We start from the raw sequence: 17,126 nt of genomic DNA, 5'->3' as shown, positions 1-17,126 counted from the left end.
ACAGTGTGAGGGCGACAGATCTGTGGGAGAGGAGAGAGCAGTTAGGGCAGGAAATCTGAGAGGGAATGTGACAAGACAGAGTTCATAAAGTGGCTGCAACAATGACTTACTTGGAGTCCAGACTAGGTGGGAGTAAAGGATGAAGGCAGAGGTCTGTGGAAACTGCTGAAGGGTGGGCAGGCAGGCAAGTGAGGAAGAGGCTCTGAGGCGGGCAGCGGTGGTGGTGAATAGGGGGGTAATGATCCAAGGTGGCAGGCGTCTGACTGGAGGTGAATGATGGCATGAAAACGAATCTTGAAGCAGGAAGTCACTGAAACAAGGGGAAAATCTGTTAGCATACAAATCTTATTTTCCTAGAAAGGATCCCAGCAGACCTGCCTGGTTACCTCACTGACGAGCTGCAGTCATGTTAACTATCCATTAACATTTGGCTTACATCCACCAAGGTCTTCAAGGTCAACTTTATGACTAAATAAAAATCCTTATAACACAAACTATGATTCTTACAAAGGTGTTGTCTTGTCAACATATAGAAAATACTGTATAAAGATTTAAAATGTCATGTTACATTTGACCTCTGACCTCACTTTTACATTTCACATCTGCCTTTGTTGTCATGTTGAAACAAATCTGCCTTTGGACTTATTTTTACTGCACTACAAACTTCTCACAGTACAAATAAAACTAACAAAAAAACCCCACAGAAAATACGATACTGTTCCTTTAAAAGTAAATACTGTCAACAGAGTGAGCTGCCTTAGCAGAGATTTGTGCTCTCAGAATGCTTCTTTTACACTTTATTAATAATTATTTGTTGTTACAGTAACTGGACGCAGTTCATCTCCTGTGTGGTTGATGGTTGGACTGGTTTGTGGAGTCTCTCTCATTATTATTCTCCTGCTCTTGTTGTATCGCTGCAGACAGTCCAAGTGTAAGAGCCTCTTCTTTTCATGCTGTATTAATAATAATGGTTTGGATTTTATATATAGCGCTTTTCAAGGCACCCAAAGCGCTTTACAATGCCACTATTCATTCACTCTCACATTCACACACTGGTGGAGGCAAGCTACATTTGTAGCCACAGCTGCCCTGGGGCAGACTGACAGAAGCAAGGCTGCCATATCGCGCCATCGGCCCCTCTGGCCAACACCAGTAGCCCAGAGGGTAAAGTGTCTTGCCCAAGGACACAACGACCAGGACAGAGAGCCCGGGGATTTAACCGGCGACCTTCCAGTTGCAGATACGCTTCCCAACCCCCTGAGCCACGGTCGCCCCTACGGTCTATCTGTTAGAGAGTTTATTTACTACATACACTTTAATTATTCACACATATACATGTATTCTGATCTCATGACACTAAATATCAGTGGAACAATTTATACATGACAAACATGTGTAATAACATTTGTCTCTTTCACAGATTCCTGCTTCACCAGGTTGGTAAAATACTTTTTATTATTATTTTAAACAAACATCAGTTACTTTTGACTTTATTGTGTTTATTTCATGTTTTAGGTCGATCCAGTCTGAGAGTCACAGTCCGGGCTCCTCCACAAATCATGGAGTCAACCAGGATGAAACTCATGTGTACGACTCTCCTCATCCTGGTCAGTATTTAATCCATCTTTATTATCATTGTTAATATTGACCTTTATATCTGTCTTCATTAACAGTAACAGTTTTTAGGTTCATTTTGTGCTCAGCAGCTTTTCAAAGAACGTTCGTCAAAATCCAGCAAACTGACACATGCTCATAAAATGAGAAACAAACAGGATTTTACAACCTGATTGTATCTTTAACTCGACTGAAAGAATCCAGTGTTGTTGTTTCATATCATAACAACACAAACAGTAACAACATTATGGGATCATGGTTTAAAAATATCTTATAGTCCTGGTTTTGACTTAAACAAAATAATTTAAACTTTAGTTTTTTATTCAATTATTAATTTGACCCTGATTCATCTTTTCTTAGGTACCAATCACATCTATGACTCAGTTATGCCGGTTGAAGACAACAGAAATGGTGCAGTATATGTGTTGAAAAGCACAGAGAATTTTAGAGAAGAAACTTATTTTTGATTTAATAAAATTAATTCCATGTGACATGTTTACAATCCTGTAACTAAAATATGAACATTTCAGGATCAGATGAGCATCAAGATGTCACATACGCTCTTATTGAACTTAAAAACTTTGGAAAGAAGCGTAAGTACATAAAACTTGTGCAGTTTAAAATTAATAAATGTAAATGTAATGTAAAAATACAATAAATAAACATTATAAAAAATGTAACAGTTAGTTATTTCCTTATATCCAATAATCTGATGATCTTCACAGGGAAGCATCATAAACCAGAGCAGAGTGCTGTTTACTCTGAGGTGAAGACGGGAGCTGCAGGTACAGTCACAACAGTCTCATTCAGTGTTTGTACTGAAATGTGTCATTTCATTATGTTGCAGCTAATTATAGGTCAACATGGAGTTTAGTTATTCACTTACCAAGCTTAGCTACTACACACTACCACTACACATCAGCAGAGTTAATCTGCAGTCATTAGGGTTTTGGTGGGTTAGTCATTAAGTCAGGTGTATTTGTTTAACATGATACTGTGTTGTTGTGTTGTTGTCATTGTTCAAAGCACTCAAACACAGACACACTGGAGAACAAATTTATGGAGTGATGCAGAAAACGCAGCAGGTCAGAAAGAAACTCAAAACAACTTCGTCCACGGTTTGAGTTCAATCTCTTTGTCAGATCACAGGTTAATCTCTAATCTAAGGGTTGCCTTTCATTAAAGTCTCTAACATGGCAAGCAAAAAGTCCCCTTTCAGCTGGATTTACTGAATCACAGCATCCATAGCTTCTGAACCAGACCACCAATCACAAAACCAAACACCATCAAATAAAACATAATCTGAGTGTGCTCAATCACTGGAGGCACAGCAGAGCACTGTTTAAGCTGTTTTTTGGATACAGGAATGCATTAGATGTGCCAATAGCATGGAGAAGTGTGTGTGTGTGTGTGTGTGTGTGTGTGTGTGTGTGTGTGTGTGTGTGTGTGTGTGTGTGTGTGTGGAATAGATGTAGGGGATATAAAATATGAGTAAGGGATGAAAGAAGGGAGTGATGCAGACAGGCATATGAGTATAAATGGAGCTGTTTGGGAAGGTTCGAGGTTCTTTATGCAGTTTGCTAAAGATGAGTAACATCGGAAGAAAGCACTGTGGACTTATGAACTGAAATGATCATTTTTGTCTCTCAAAAGACTTGGGAGACTTTGTACCGTGTTACTGCTTCCTCATTTGGACTTTCAAATCAGACTTGATCTGCAGAGTTTAAATCCACATGTGTCCAACAGCTCTGTGTCATATACCTGCTGATCAAATGTATCCTGAGCTCTGACTTCTCTTTTAGAGGACAGTCTGATGTATGCTGAGGTCAAACGCCCCAAAAAAGAAAAAGCCAAGAAGAAAGCAGGTAAACAAAGTCTGCCATCACCTCCAGTGAATGTTGTTCAACATGTTTATCTGGTCTTAAAATCTTCTTTCCACTCACAGGAAAATCAAGTCCTGCAGCTGATGCAGCAGTTTATTCTGAAGTCACATTAGGAAGCTTTCCTGGTAATTATGCTTCTGTGCAGGATGAGTTATTCTTCAAGTTATTAAATGGCGAACATCCTGAAACGTGGACATTTCTGTTCTTTGTGTGTTTGTCTTACAGGTCAGTGAGGAGAGCTGCAGCAGCAAAGCCAAGAAGAAGCATTTAATGAATCCACTGTTGCTCCTCTGCTGCCCAAATATCAGACACACTCACTTTTTAGTTTAAATGATATTGAATAATAACCTATATATAGTTGGTACTGTGTTTAGCATAAAGCACACAGATGTCCTGTTTCAGATTCATGCTCTTTATATTCAGCTGATATTTTTATTCATTGTTGAGCTTTTGTATAAAACTTTGAATGTATCCTGTTCCACAGAGAAAAACGTCTGTGATTTTTAGTAACTAATAGCAGAAACTTAAAGTCAGAGTTACATTAGGAAGTGCTGGTATTGGTAATGTGTATATGTCTGTATGTGTATATACGTAGGTATGGATAGAGAGAGATAGAGATCTATCTCTCTCTTTCTCTATCTCTCTCTAAATAAATAAATTAAAGAAAAATACACATAAAATATAATGTAATTGCAAGGAGGTATTTCTGTAGTCTATTCAATACTACATAGTGGAAAAGGGGTGGGATTAAATAAGCTTATGCTTCTTCCTGCTCCTTTTTGAACATGAAAGTTATTTGTAGTTGTGGTTGCTCGTTTTGCTTTGTTTATTTGTCTCTTTGAATTCTATGTTGTTGTACTTTAACATGTTCAAAATAAAGATTCAATCAATCAAACACCAACAAATATTTTTGCTGTCTGAGTGTAAAGATCTATATCATGTAAAAAATAATTATTTGGTATAAAAACATGAAAAAGCTGCTTCATGATTCATTTAATGTCAGATACTTTTATTGTAGTTTTAGTGTATCTCTCTTGTATTTTAATCTGAAGCTGTGAATGTTATTTTTTATTTTATTTTAATGTTGTTTGCTGTTCTCACTTTTTCTGAATTTTACATAGTTTTTTTTAAAAGTTATTTATTTTGAATGTGATCAGCTCTGTTGTGTTAAACATGGTATATAAATACATTTGACTTTGACTTGACTTTCTCTTGTATTTTAATCTGAGTAAAGATTTAAGATTGTTTGGACTTGATTAGATTTTCTTGGCTTTATGATTTGCTTTAAAGCTTTTATTGAAGCTGTATTGTGATACTACCTTTTATTTTTTCAGTAGGGCGCAGTGCTCTCCATTTAGAAGTACTTTGAGTTCATGTATTACACATATACACATTCCTACTATTATTTATTACTAATTATTGAAGAAAGAAAGGTCGCAGTGATATTTGTGTCCAGAGTTCTGTGAGTTGATGATCCAGTCATGGCCTTTGATGATGTTGAGCCATCACTCGCTGTCCTGTGTTCGTCCCACATGTGGCTTTCTAGAGGAACAAACCACAGCTGGGTGCGAAAACATCAACAGTATAAACTGTGAGGTGCAGCTCTGCATTATTTGTTTGTTTTTAAAATATTATTACTCCTCCATTCAGAAGCAGACCTGGACAGGTCACCACTGTGTCACATGACTAACTCACAGAGACACACAAACATTCAAACACCACAGCACAGGAGTTTTACTTTGTTTGTTGTTAGAATAGAATAGAATTATTGTCATTGCACACGTCACAAGTAAAAGGCAACGAAATGCAGTAATGTTGTTTTGTAGTATCGTATAATACACTATGTAAGTTTTGGTATTATTTCCCAACATTTACTGTGTAACTTTTATGAATTTATGGAGATATTGAATTTAACTGTAGTGAAACCCTAAACTCAGAGATCCTGGTCTAACTCTACAGATCTCCTCTGGAGCCAAACTTTATTTTTTACTTGTTTGAGAAAATACTCACATAAATACAAATTAATCTATGATAAGGAATAATAATACATATATATTTGAACTTTAGTCAATTTAATTCATCAGTGTTGTAGTGTTTACATGTTTTTAAACTGATGCATCAAGAAACAATACAAGAAAAAACCAACTCACACATATTCAGTAAAATGTATCAGGAGCTGCAGCTACGTCAAACTGACCCAATCTGATTTCGTAATTTTTCTGTCTCTCTCGTTCCTTTCCATCAGATGAGCATCTCTAACATTACCTGCTTCACACTGCCTGACCTGATGAGAGAGGCTGCACGTGCGCATTGATGCACAACTTTGGTTTTCATCAGCGTGCTGTATAATATCAAACAAAACTGGAAAAATGAGCACACAGAAAAACATATTTGCTCTGTCTGGTCTGTTTCCTAGACCTGTGATGATAAAGGACAAAGATTTTACCTTCAGAATCTGTCATTTAGGACAGTCTGTTACAGAAGCAGAGAAATCTGTGTCTGTTGGACAAATAGTTGTAACTGTGCCCAAATTTAAAGCCCTTTGACTCCCATCTTTAAATTTAACAAGACGTTTAAATCCACTTCTTCAAATTTAGACATTTGGCTTGAGGGGGCGTTCCAGCTGAAAATTTAGACTTCAGTGATCCATCCTTGCAGAACGGATCACTGTTCTAACCTGTTCGGCCCCCAGAGGTTTTCTGAGCTTCCTGCTTGAAAATGAAATTCCCAAAATAAACTAATTATAAACTTTCTCAAAAAGGAAGATTTTAAGTCTAATTTTCAGGTTTGGCCACATTTCATTGACTCATTTTATTAGTGACTGATCTGCTATATTATTCATCTTCAAACTGAGCATCAGGAAGAAAGGTGATTGGATGTGACATGGCTGACAGGCTGGTCTGAGTTATCTGGGTTTACTAGTAAAAGACCAGAAGGAGAAAATCCCCAGTGAGTGGCAGTTATCTGGGTGAAAATGCCTTGTTGATGTCAGGAGAATGACCAAACTACTTTAAGCCAATAGTTTCAGGTTTTGCCACTGAGCAGGGAAGCAGGACTCAATGGCTGCACTTTCTTAGCAGAAACAGGGAAGTTTTTACAAGTCAAAATGGTGAGAAAAAAAAACAGTTAAAAAAGTGACATCCACAGCAGTGTAATCCCCAGCTCCTGGTCTGATTCTCCAAATACAAAAAAACCTCCTTCCACAGCTTTTCCAGAAGTATTTACAAAACGTCTCTGAGCTTTCCCCTCCCCAAGATTCCTGGACATAAAGGAGAAAACGGGTAAGTAATTTTCACACACAAAAAGGAAGTCTTGACTTACAAGCCAGATGATCCAGCATCAACTGAAGCTCTGCACTCTGCAGCCCAGAGGTGGAAACCCTCCTCACTGTCCCAAAACTGCGCAAAGATGAGAACACCAGAACACACACACACACACACACACACACACACACACACACACACACACACACACAGTGGCTGCATGACTGGCAGGACTCTTGTGAACCACACTGTTTAAACAGATGATCTTGTGGTCTTTAGTCCTCGTAGCGCTGGTCTCCAGCAGCACCTTCACAAATGTTCTGCTTCTAGTGTGGAACATGATATCAGACATAACGTTGGACTTTTGGTTTTGTTTGTTTGTTTTTATCCTGAAATAAAGCGGGCACTTGTACGTACAGAAAGGTTTTTGAAAGAGAAAATTATGGGATTTCTGAAGCTAAATTTAATAAATGTTACATGTGGTCAGATTGCTTCTTATTTGTGTGTGGATTGAAGTAATTATAATAAAATTGAAATTGCTTGTCTATTTGCCTAACAATTCCTCTTATCATGCCTTGTGGCAAAGGATGAAAATAGTAGAGCACTCCAGAGTGTGAATATGGACATTACTTTATTTTTATTGCATAAATGGACAAGAGCGTGATAGTAAAGCACAACCTGTCATGCTTCCAGAACAGAAAATAACTGCACTCTGCTGGTAACACAACTTTGGCTCTGTCAAAGCATCTGCACACAGACAGCATGCTAATGCTAACCTAGCCGAGAACCAAGAGTGATGTTAAAGCTGAGTGAATGCTGACCCCAGGACCTGAACTTCAGCAGGTAACAAACAGAGGAGCAGTCAGACTGCAGCCTCTGTTTCTACCTGTTCATGTTTCTACAGAGAATCACCATGGAGATCACTTCTCTCTGTGCTGGTTTTCATCTTTGCTTGGTGCTGTCGACTTTAAGGTTCATTCCTGAATACTAAGAGAAAAATCATATTTGTGTCCTTATTAGGACAGAGATTTGTGTTGGTGTGTGACTGTAACATCAGGTTTCTATTGTTAAATGGAGATTATTAGCTTGTGTATTTCAGGTTATTTTATAGAGTAACATATTGCATTACTTTTAATGCAAAATGTTTTTGTGTAACAAGTGTAATTCATTACTTTTTTGAGCAACAACACCAACACTGATCACAACAAAGAGGGAAAATACCTCCAACATGCACAAACATTTGATCACAGAGCATGGAGCTCTTTTTAGTGATAAATATATTTTATTTACTTTTTAAATCACCAGTAGACCTTATTCTTGACCTTATAAACAACTTTTTTTAGTTTAATTTAGTTTTCATAGAAAGGTGGTCCTCACAGAGACTACAAACATCGTCTCTGCTTGCCGTACAAGTCACAGGACGCCACTGATACTATATCTATGTCATATTATTATTTAATGTCATCTTAACAAAAGTGACAAAAAAGTGAGTGTGTCTGATATTTGGGCAGCAGAGGAGCAACAGTGGATTCATAAAAAGCTTCTTCTTGGCTTTGCTGCTGCAGCTCTCCTCACTGACCTGTAAGACAAACACACAAAGAACAGAAATGTCAGAGTTTTAGGATGTTAGACATTTAATAACTTGAAGAATAACTCATCCTACACAGAAGCATAATTACCAGGAAAGCTTCCTGATGTGACTTCAGAATAAACTGCTGCATCAGCTGCAGGACTTGATTTTCCTGTGAGTGGAAAGAAGATTTTAAGACCAGATAAACATGTTGAACAACATTCACTGGAGGTGATGGCAGACTTTGTTTACCTGCTTTCTTCTTGGCTTTTTCCTTTTTGGGGTGTTTGACCTCAGCATACATCAGACTGTCCTCTAAAAGAGAAGTCAGAGCTCAGGATACATTTGATCAGCATATAAATGATACTGAGCTGTTGGACATGTGGACTGGAAGTGGATTTAAACTCCTGACAAGTACAACACATTTAAAGAAATTGAAATAAAAATCAACTGTTAGCAGCGACACTTCAGCTTATGTCTTATCTGTGTGTGTGAGTGGATGGAGGCTAATAAACTCTGAACTCGGATTCATCTGATACTCATTGCGCTCACCTGCTGGTTGAAATCCAGCTCTCCCAGGTTCTCATTGCCAGACTGTTGAACTACTCAGTTGGTAGCATCACTAAGATGACCTGACTTGTGTTGTTTACGTACTCACCTGCTAAACTAAGCAGCCTTACCTACCGAGCCTGTCTTCTTTGTCTGAGATCCATTCTGGCACATCAGGCATCTGCAGAGACTTACCTGAGAGCTGAGTCATACCAAGTTTAGGATTCATGGAGCTTTTGACACACTAACCTGTTAACAGAACTAAATCTGTCCATGATGGAGAACTTTGGAAAAAATCACCTCTGAACTGACTAAAGTAACTGTGAGATGAAGCTGTTAAACTTTCGACAACCGATCTGATGAAGAGACTGAACTCAAACCTTGGAAGAAACTGTTTTTATTGTTCTTTGCAAACATTCTGACCTGCTGTGTTTCTGAATCACTCATTAAATCTGTTCACACAGTGTGTTTGTGTTTGAGTCATTTGAACGACAACAATAACACACATCAAGAGTATCAGGCTAAATAAATACCAGACTTAATGTCTAACCCAAAAAAGCCTAACTGACTGCAACACTTCTTGTGTAAGATAAAACTGAGAAGGAGCAAGAAACAATAATATCCCCACAGCTGTCAGACTCCTGAACTCTGCCTCCTGACATCTGACCCACGTTAAACTCATGGACTGAACACACACACACCCACAATGGACAACCGTACCCTCAAACACACAATAATAACATGGACTGAACCACCACTCACAACCACTAGCACTTTATACAGCCTCTGTAGAAATTATCCACATATCTCACTTATCTTAACTGCACTACTGTATAGCTCTGTGTAAATAATCATTCTGTACATACAATAATTTTTAACCCTACAACTGTTTACAACTTGCATAGTTCCCATTTCTGTATAACTGTATAACTCAGATTTCTGTAAAGTTATTTATTTCATATTCTGTATAGTTTTTCATATTTATATCCTGTTCATATCCTGTACATAGCTTGTACTCACTACAGCCTGTACATACTTATAGTTATAGAATATTCATAACATACTTCACACTGTGTACATTATAACATAACATAATAGACCCATTTCTGTAATATACTTACATATCTATATTATTGCTAATATATATTGTAATATATCTATATCACTAAAGCACTTCTGGATGGATGCAAACTGCATTTCGTTGCCCTGTACCTGTGCATGTGCAATGACAATAAAGTTGAATTCTATTCTAATTCTATTCTATTCTATATTATAACATGTATTTCAGAACTGGCACAAACGCATAAAAAAAAGCAATTTAATTTGGGGACATACAGATGGATCATAGTGTATATAAAGCAGACAAAATAACACAAAACTCTCTGTGACTGTACCTGCAGCTCTTATCTTCACTTCAGAGTAAACAACAGTTTCATCTGTTTTATGATGCTCCCCTGTGAAGATGATCAGATGAATCCACAAAAGACAATCATACTTTCTGAAACATTACTAATGTTTCTAAACCATGTTTTTGTTGAGTGTTTTTAGTTATTTATTTATTGTTTACATTGTGTGTTATTTGTGTACTCACTTTTCTTTCCAAAGGTTTTAATCTCAATAACAGAATATGTGACATCTCGGTGTTCATCTGTTCCTAAAATGAACATATTTTTAGTTGCAGGATGAAACATTTGTGGATTCTTTCAGTCGAGTTAAAGAAACATTCAGGTTTGTAAAATCCTGTTTATGTCTGATTTTATGTGCATGTGTCAGTGTGCTTTTAAAAACTGCTGACCACAAACTGAACCTAAGAACTGTTTGTGTTAATGAAGACTGAATAAAAAGTCAATATTAATAATGATAATATTATTTAAATGGTTTAAATACTGACCAGGATGAGGAGAGTTGTATTCATGAGTTTCATCCTGGTTGACTCCATGATTTGTGGAGGAGCCCGGACTGTGACTCTCAGACTGGATCGACCTAAAACATGAAATAAACACAATAAACTCAAAAGTAACTGATGTTTGTTTAAAATAATAATAAAAAGTATTTTACCAACCTGGTGAAGCAGGAATCTGTGAAAGAGACAAATGTTGTTACACATGATTGTCATGTATAAATTGTTCCACTGATATTTTGTGTCATGAGATCAGAATACATGTATATGTGTGAATAATTAAAGTGTATGTAGTAAATAAACTCTCTAATACAGCATGAAAAGAAGAGGCTCTTACACTTGGACTGTCTGCAGCGATACAACAAGAGCAGGAGAATAATAATGAGAGAGACTCCACAAACCAGTCCAACCATCAACCACACAGGAGATGAAGAGCTGTCAGCTCCTGACACAGTTACTGTAACAACAAACAATAACTGAGTGTTAATAAACTATAATTATACTGAATATTTCAAAACTTCTGCTTATCAGAGTCAGCAGGGGTGGGGGTGGAGCCTATGCCAGCTGTCACAGGGTGAGAGGCAGGATACACCCTGGACAGGTTCCCAGTCTATCGCTCGGCTAACGCAGAGAGATAGACAACCATTCACACTCACATTCACACCTATGGGCAATTTAGAGTTACCAATTAACCTAACCCCACTAACTGCATGTGTTTGGACTGTGGGAGGAAGGCAGAGTACCTGGAGAAAAAAACACAGGGGAGAACATACAAACTCCACACAGAAAGACTCTGGCCAGGTTGATTTAAACTCAGGATCTTCTTGCTGTGAGACAACAGTGCTAACCACCGTGCCACACAATTTTTAAAACATATTTTTATAAAATCAAAATCATTAATAAAAATCCATCAAATGTTTTGATCCTGCTCACCTTTAACTGACATCCAGCTCTGTGCTGACTCTCTTCCTGAGGACTGACACTTGTAGAAACCTTCATCAGACTTTGACACTGCAGAGATCTTCAGCTCCCCTCGGGTATCATTTTGAATAAGTTTGTCATTGTGATAGAAAAACACATTGGAAAGTATTTTTTGTGTTCTCAAACTGCAGCTCAGACTAACAGAAGCTCCCTCAGTCACAGGATGAACAGGACTCACCAGGATAGGACCATTACCATCATCTGTGACACAATCACACACAATTGTTTCAGTCACATCAGCTGGTGCACACTTTTAGAAAAAGCTGAGACATAATAACAAGGATGGATACAGAAATGCTTTTTATGATGAAGATCTGATCTTGTATTTAAAAACTAGTGTATGTGTCCTATTTTTACCAAATAATTTCTTCAGTACTTGTTTTGAATTGTGATCTGCAACATGAAAAGTTCATCTCTTAAGGTCTCAGTTATTGTTTTTATGTAACAGGAATGAAGCACAACAAATGCTACATTAATGTAACATTAATGATCAGTTTTATAAAAGGAGGGATCAAGATTCGTATGATGATGATGATCGTAGTGCCAAACAGCTCCTCAGTAAAGGTGCTGCTCTCAGACAGATCACATGTGAACACAACAACTTCACTCAACCAAACCTCATCACAATAAGGAAAAATATGAGACTAAGTTCTCTTTAGAAACTGTGATGGTGGAAGTTTTGACTGGGACTGTGATGATGATGATGATGATGATGAGTAGTTCGCTTTAGAGAGGATGAGAACATCTTTATTACAGGATGTTGATGTGCTACAGATTTTTAGTTTTTAAAAACTGAACAAATCTGTAAAGAAAAAAACAAACAAACATTTAAAGAATTTCAAATTCCAGTTGCTGCAAAGCTGAAAAGGTTTCCACTCCACAATCTGAAATGCACATGTTTAACAAGCATCTGACTAAATTAGATGATTATATTCATGTTTAAATGTGAGTGCTGTAGTAGTGAGGTGTGGTTTCAGCACAGCTGCAAGAGGAGAGGTGGGGCAGAGTAGTTCATGGAGCTGTGCACAGTGCAAGCGGCTCTGCACAGAACTCACACACAGCATAAACTTTGACACCTGCACCTTTTTACATGATTATCTTTAGGAATAACACTTTGATGACAGAGTTGAGCTTTTTAGTGGTTTGAATACAAAAGAGAAAATATAAAAAACTTTTTTGCTCTGCAAATTTTGACAAACTGGATTATGAAAAGATCGAGTGAAATGAGACCAACAACAAAGAATGTTTTGATACTTTGGTGCTAAAACTTTTGTTTGTGTTGCCATGTAGAATTACTTCACATACAGCAAAGCTGGGACAAATGTTCATGTGACGTCTAAATCACTCAGATCCAAGAGGTAAATGTATAATAACATACTCTGTACAGTGATGTTGACTGCACTGCTGAACTCTCCTGATCCAGACTCACACCAGTACACTCCAGTATCTGACTCTGATGTGTTGATGTTACATGTGGATCCAGTCATTCTCCTACAGTCAGAGAGTCGGCCGTCCTCAGAGAACTTCCTCACTCTCCACTCAGTGAAGTTTCCCTCACAGGTCAGTGAGACAGAGTCAGAGGTGAAGTGTTGCACTCTGTCAGGACTCACTGTGAGAGACGCTGCTGAATGAACATCTGGAAACAACATGCAGTGAAGAGACAAAGCTCACAGATGTTAGGATTCAAAATATCACAGTGAAAATATTCATTTGTTCAAAGCTTTTTTTTTCCTGAAGATGCAGTGTTTGCTGGGTCAGACTATAATTCTTTATTTTGAAAACTTTATTATCTTTAGTGCAGACTGTAGCTCCAGAATTAAAAGAGAAACCAAACCAAAAAACACATGAGATAAATATTAAACACACATAAAATTAAAAAAAACATATAAACAGATCATTTTCCTACCAAAACACAGCTGTTCCAATGTCTCAACAGTATTGGTACTAAATTTGTCACAGTTCTGGGTCTGGTTCTGGTTTCTTATATTTTGGTGTTTTTCTGTATTATGATTCATTTCTGATTCTTTAGTTGTGCTGTTCTGATTATTATTATTCTAGATTTAGTTCAGTGTCAAGTCTGCGTCTTTGTAAATTGTTTCTTGTTTCCTGTTTTACTTTGAAGGTTCATGTCTGATGTCAGTGTGTTCAGTTTTACTTCCCCCCTGTCTCGTTAAGCTAATCTCTCCCAGCTGTGTCTCCCTCCTGTTTCACATTCCCTGATTACTCCTCTGTGTATATAAGCCCTGTGTTTGTAACGCCGTTACTTGTAACACCGTTATTCCCATCACTGGTTATAGGCATATAATTACCATGGCATACAGTTCAAAAAATTTGCTGTAATGTTTCTGTCATAATTTTGTGATATTGTCTGTTTCACAGATTCTTTCTACAGTGAGATATTTTGCAGCAGCAGGACCAAAACTAAAAACCACTGAAGTACAGTGGTCCCTCGCTTTAACGTGATTCCCCTTTTGTGGCCTCACTGTTTCGCAGATTTTTTGTGTGTGTGTGTGTGTGTGTGTGCAGGTTTCCATGTTTTTTTTACAGCGCATTGTGTTCTGCGTCCTGATTGGCTGTAGACCATTGTCAATCAATCTCGTGCGGTGCCTTGTGCACAGTACAGAATGCGTTCAGCTTGTCAAATTTACATAAATCTTCAGTCGCTAGCAGTGTGACTCTGAAGTGCTGTACTGTAAGTTTGTAAGTTTTCTCCCCAACAAACACAAGAATGTCAACGAAACGTTTTGCACCATCACAGGCAGGTGCCTTCGGTTTCATTTTATAATACTGGACTTATTGTTCTACGAAGGTTTGAACTTTGAGAGTGTTTAAACAAGAGAGAAAAGTGTGAACATGTTCATGCCTGTCTGAGAAAAGTGAATAAAGTGTGTAGTGAAGAGATTTACAGCCTTAAAACATCTATAATAATTGTAAAAAGTAAAGTTGGCTACTTCGCAGAGTTCACCTATCGCGGGTTATTTTTAGAACGTAACTACCGCGATAAACGAGGGACCAGTGTAAATGAAGAATAACAGCAGCTGTTGTTTGTGACGTCTTCTTCTAGCGTCCATCTGTAGTCAGTGTTTTTCTTGTATTTGTCAGAGCTGTTAACCTGCCTGCTGACATCTTTGTTTCTTTATTAACTATATTTGACTTTTTTTATCTGAACACCTACCTGAGCACTAAACAAAGAGTCTTAACTGTGTAAATCCTGTCTGTGCACTAAGTAAAAATAATCAGTACAAACAGTAACATGAGTTTAAATATCAAAGTAAAAGTATTCAAAGAGGAAACATTTAAAATCTCATTTATGTTTTTTGTTTTTCATGTTATCACATTAAATAAAAACTGAATATTAAGAAAAGGAAACAAGGAAATTCACTTTGTTTTGATCACAGAAAGAAAGGAAAATATTCAGTTCAGTTCTTCTTTTGTGGAGTTTTAATGTACACAGACATCAATGGTCGTCATGGAGATGAGATTTTAATGGTCTAAATCTTGGTGAATAAAAATGATGACCTAACATGAGCTTATTGAAAGGACAGAGAGAAACAAACTGACCTGCAGACCAGACAAACTCTGGTTGACTGTGATCAGTGTGATACTCTGGGTCTCCTCTTCCAGCTCTGCACACATATCCTGCTGTGTGTGTCTGTCCATGAATGATGTAGGAGTCCTGTGCAGTCCCACTGCCATCAGGTAGCAGCTCATAACTGGAGGATTTCTCTGATAGATCAGGAACAGCTTTATACCAGTAGAAGCTCCATCCTGCAGACGGATGTTCAACCTGACAGTTCAGAGTTACTGAGGCTCCAGGACTCAGCCATGATGGAGACACAGTGAGGACAGGACGGGGTTTATCTGTTCAACAAAGATTTTCTCTCAGTGAACATGTAGTACAGTCTCTGAACAGTGAGCTCAGTTTATACAAAGAATAATAATCTCAGTCTATATGAACAGAAACACATTTTACAAAGTGTTCAAACAGCTTAAAGCAAATATGACTTACTGTCAGAAACTGTCAGTGTGACTGAATCACTCCACTCTGTTGTGTTATACTGTGAACTTTTCATTCTGCCCTTACAGCGATAGTTTCCACTGTTGGATGATGAAGCAGATCTAATCCTGTATTCAGTTTGATTTGGAGGTTTTATGGTGCTGTTTGTTTCCCACTCATAATCCCACTCAGTGTCTCCTCCATGGATCTCACATCTGACAGTGATCGTCTCTCCTCTGTATATCTCAGACCAGTTTGGATACAGAGTCACAACAGGCCTGTTTGACACTGTTAATGTTCAAGAAAGTACAATAAAAACACATGAAAGACAAAACTTTCAATTAGGAAGTTAAAGTTTGAACTCACCAATTTTGTCAATCCTTAATGTGTCACTGTCCTCTGTGTAGTAAACTGGTTCTCCTCTTCCTCCTCTGCAGCTGTAGAGTCCTCCCTCTGAGACACTGATTTGTTCATGTGATTGAAAAACTGCATCTTGTGTTGTCAGGGGTTGGAAATATTTTTCGTCTCTGTACCAGTAGTATTTCCATCCAGAAGATGATGATGATGATGATGATGATGGGGTCACAGAGCAGATCAGGGTCACACTGCCCCCTACTGGAACAGCTGTCCTGTCAGCACCAAGTCTTGCCTTTGGTTTAGCTGCAGTTCAGTTTAGAACAAGAACATAAAAGTAAATGATTGAATCAGAACAATTTAAAGAACTGGATGGAAATATGTAAATGATCAAATATCATGAAACCTTAATGGTAAAGCTAAAGCATTCCTGTGCCACATTGCAGGGACACAAACAGGGACGATTAGGGTGTCACAGCACCCTCTTATGGAACACAAACATTTAGATAATAAACAAGGATTCAATTTTATACTATAAAAGTTTAATTTTATTCTGCCAAAAATGTTCACATTAAATTATATTTTAAATATAAATACACTTTTAACTCTCTACAACACTGAACCTGATAAGCTGTTAAGAAAAGTGGATACAGTGGAAAAAACAATTATTTGAACACCTGCCTATTTTGTTTGTGTCCTACTTACAAAGAAATGAACAGTCTCTGAATTTTGTGGTAGTTTCAATTTAATGGGGAGGCGACAGAATATCAACCAAAAATCCAGTTAAAACACATCACATCAAAGTTATAAACTGATTTGCTTGTTATTGAATAGAATAAGTATTTGATTCCCTACCGACCAGTAAGAATTCTAGCTCCTCCAGACAGATGTGGCATATAGCTCCAGGCACGTGCAGAGGGGGGGCGGAAGGGGCTTGAGCACCCGCCCCTTTCCTGATGGGTGCCCAAAGTGCCCTTTTGTTGAGGCAATTTTTTTTTAAATTTTTAATTATTTT

The 17,126-nt window shown here is 37.7% G+C and overlaps 1 protein-coding gene and 1 long non-coding RNA gene across 4 annotated transcripts in view; one reads left to right on the top strand and one right to left on the bottom strand.

Moving 5' to 3' along the window:
• The window catches only part of LOC109198185 (low affinity immunoglobulin gamma Fc region receptor II-b), a 997,390-nt gene extending 992,915 nt beyond the window's left edge, over positions 1-4,475 (top strand). Inside the window, exons 3-11 of one of the 2 annotated variants that reach the window (XM_025906007.1) lie at positions 824-931; positions 1,421-1,436; positions 1,516-1,607; positions 1,975-2,025; positions 2,145-2,207; positions 2,340-2,399; positions 3,417-3,479; positions 3,560-3,622; positions 3,723-4,475. In XM_025906007.1, coding sequence (XP_025761792.1) covers positions 824-931; positions 1,421-1,436; positions 1,516-1,607; positions 1,975-2,025; positions 2,145-2,207; positions 2,340-2,399; positions 3,417-3,479; positions 3,560-3,622; positions 3,723-3,730 — 524 coding nt within the window. In that variant the 3' untranslated portion in view covers positions 3,731-4,475. The remainder of the gene's footprint in view (positions 1-823; positions 932-1,420; positions 1,437-1,515; positions 1,608-1,974; positions 2,026-2,144; positions 2,208-2,339; positions 2,400-3,416; positions 3,480-3,559; positions 3,623-3,722) is intronic. The other variant, XM_025906008.1, reaches the window with a different exon arrangement.
• Positions 4,476-15,589: 11,114 nt separating this feature from the next.
• On the bottom strand, positions 15,590-16,252 carry LOC109198247 (uncharacterized). 2 transcript variants are annotated; one of them, XR_002059141.2, is made up of 3 exons: positions 16,124-16,252; positions 15,770-16,045; positions 15,590-15,621 (listed from the first exon to the last, which is right to left on the bottom strand). It is a non-coding gene; the product is annotated as an uncharacterized LOC109198247 (long non-coding RNA). The 2 variants fall into 2 exon arrangements; XR_002059145.2 differs by having other exon boundaries at positions 16,151-16,246.
• Positions 16,253-17,126: the final 874 nt, after the last annotated feature.

This window comes from Oreochromis niloticus, linkage group LG3, assembly GCF_001858045.2.
Source record: "Oreochromis niloticus isolate F11D_XX linkage group LG3, O_niloticus_UMD_NMBU, whole genome shotgun sequence".
NCBI classification, from domain to species: Eukaryota; Metazoa; Chordata; class Actinopteri; order Cichliformes; family Cichlidae; genus Oreochromis; species Oreochromis niloticus.
Note: the sequence above shows the minus strand (reverse complement) of the source record. Positions and strands in the feature narration are given on the sequence as shown.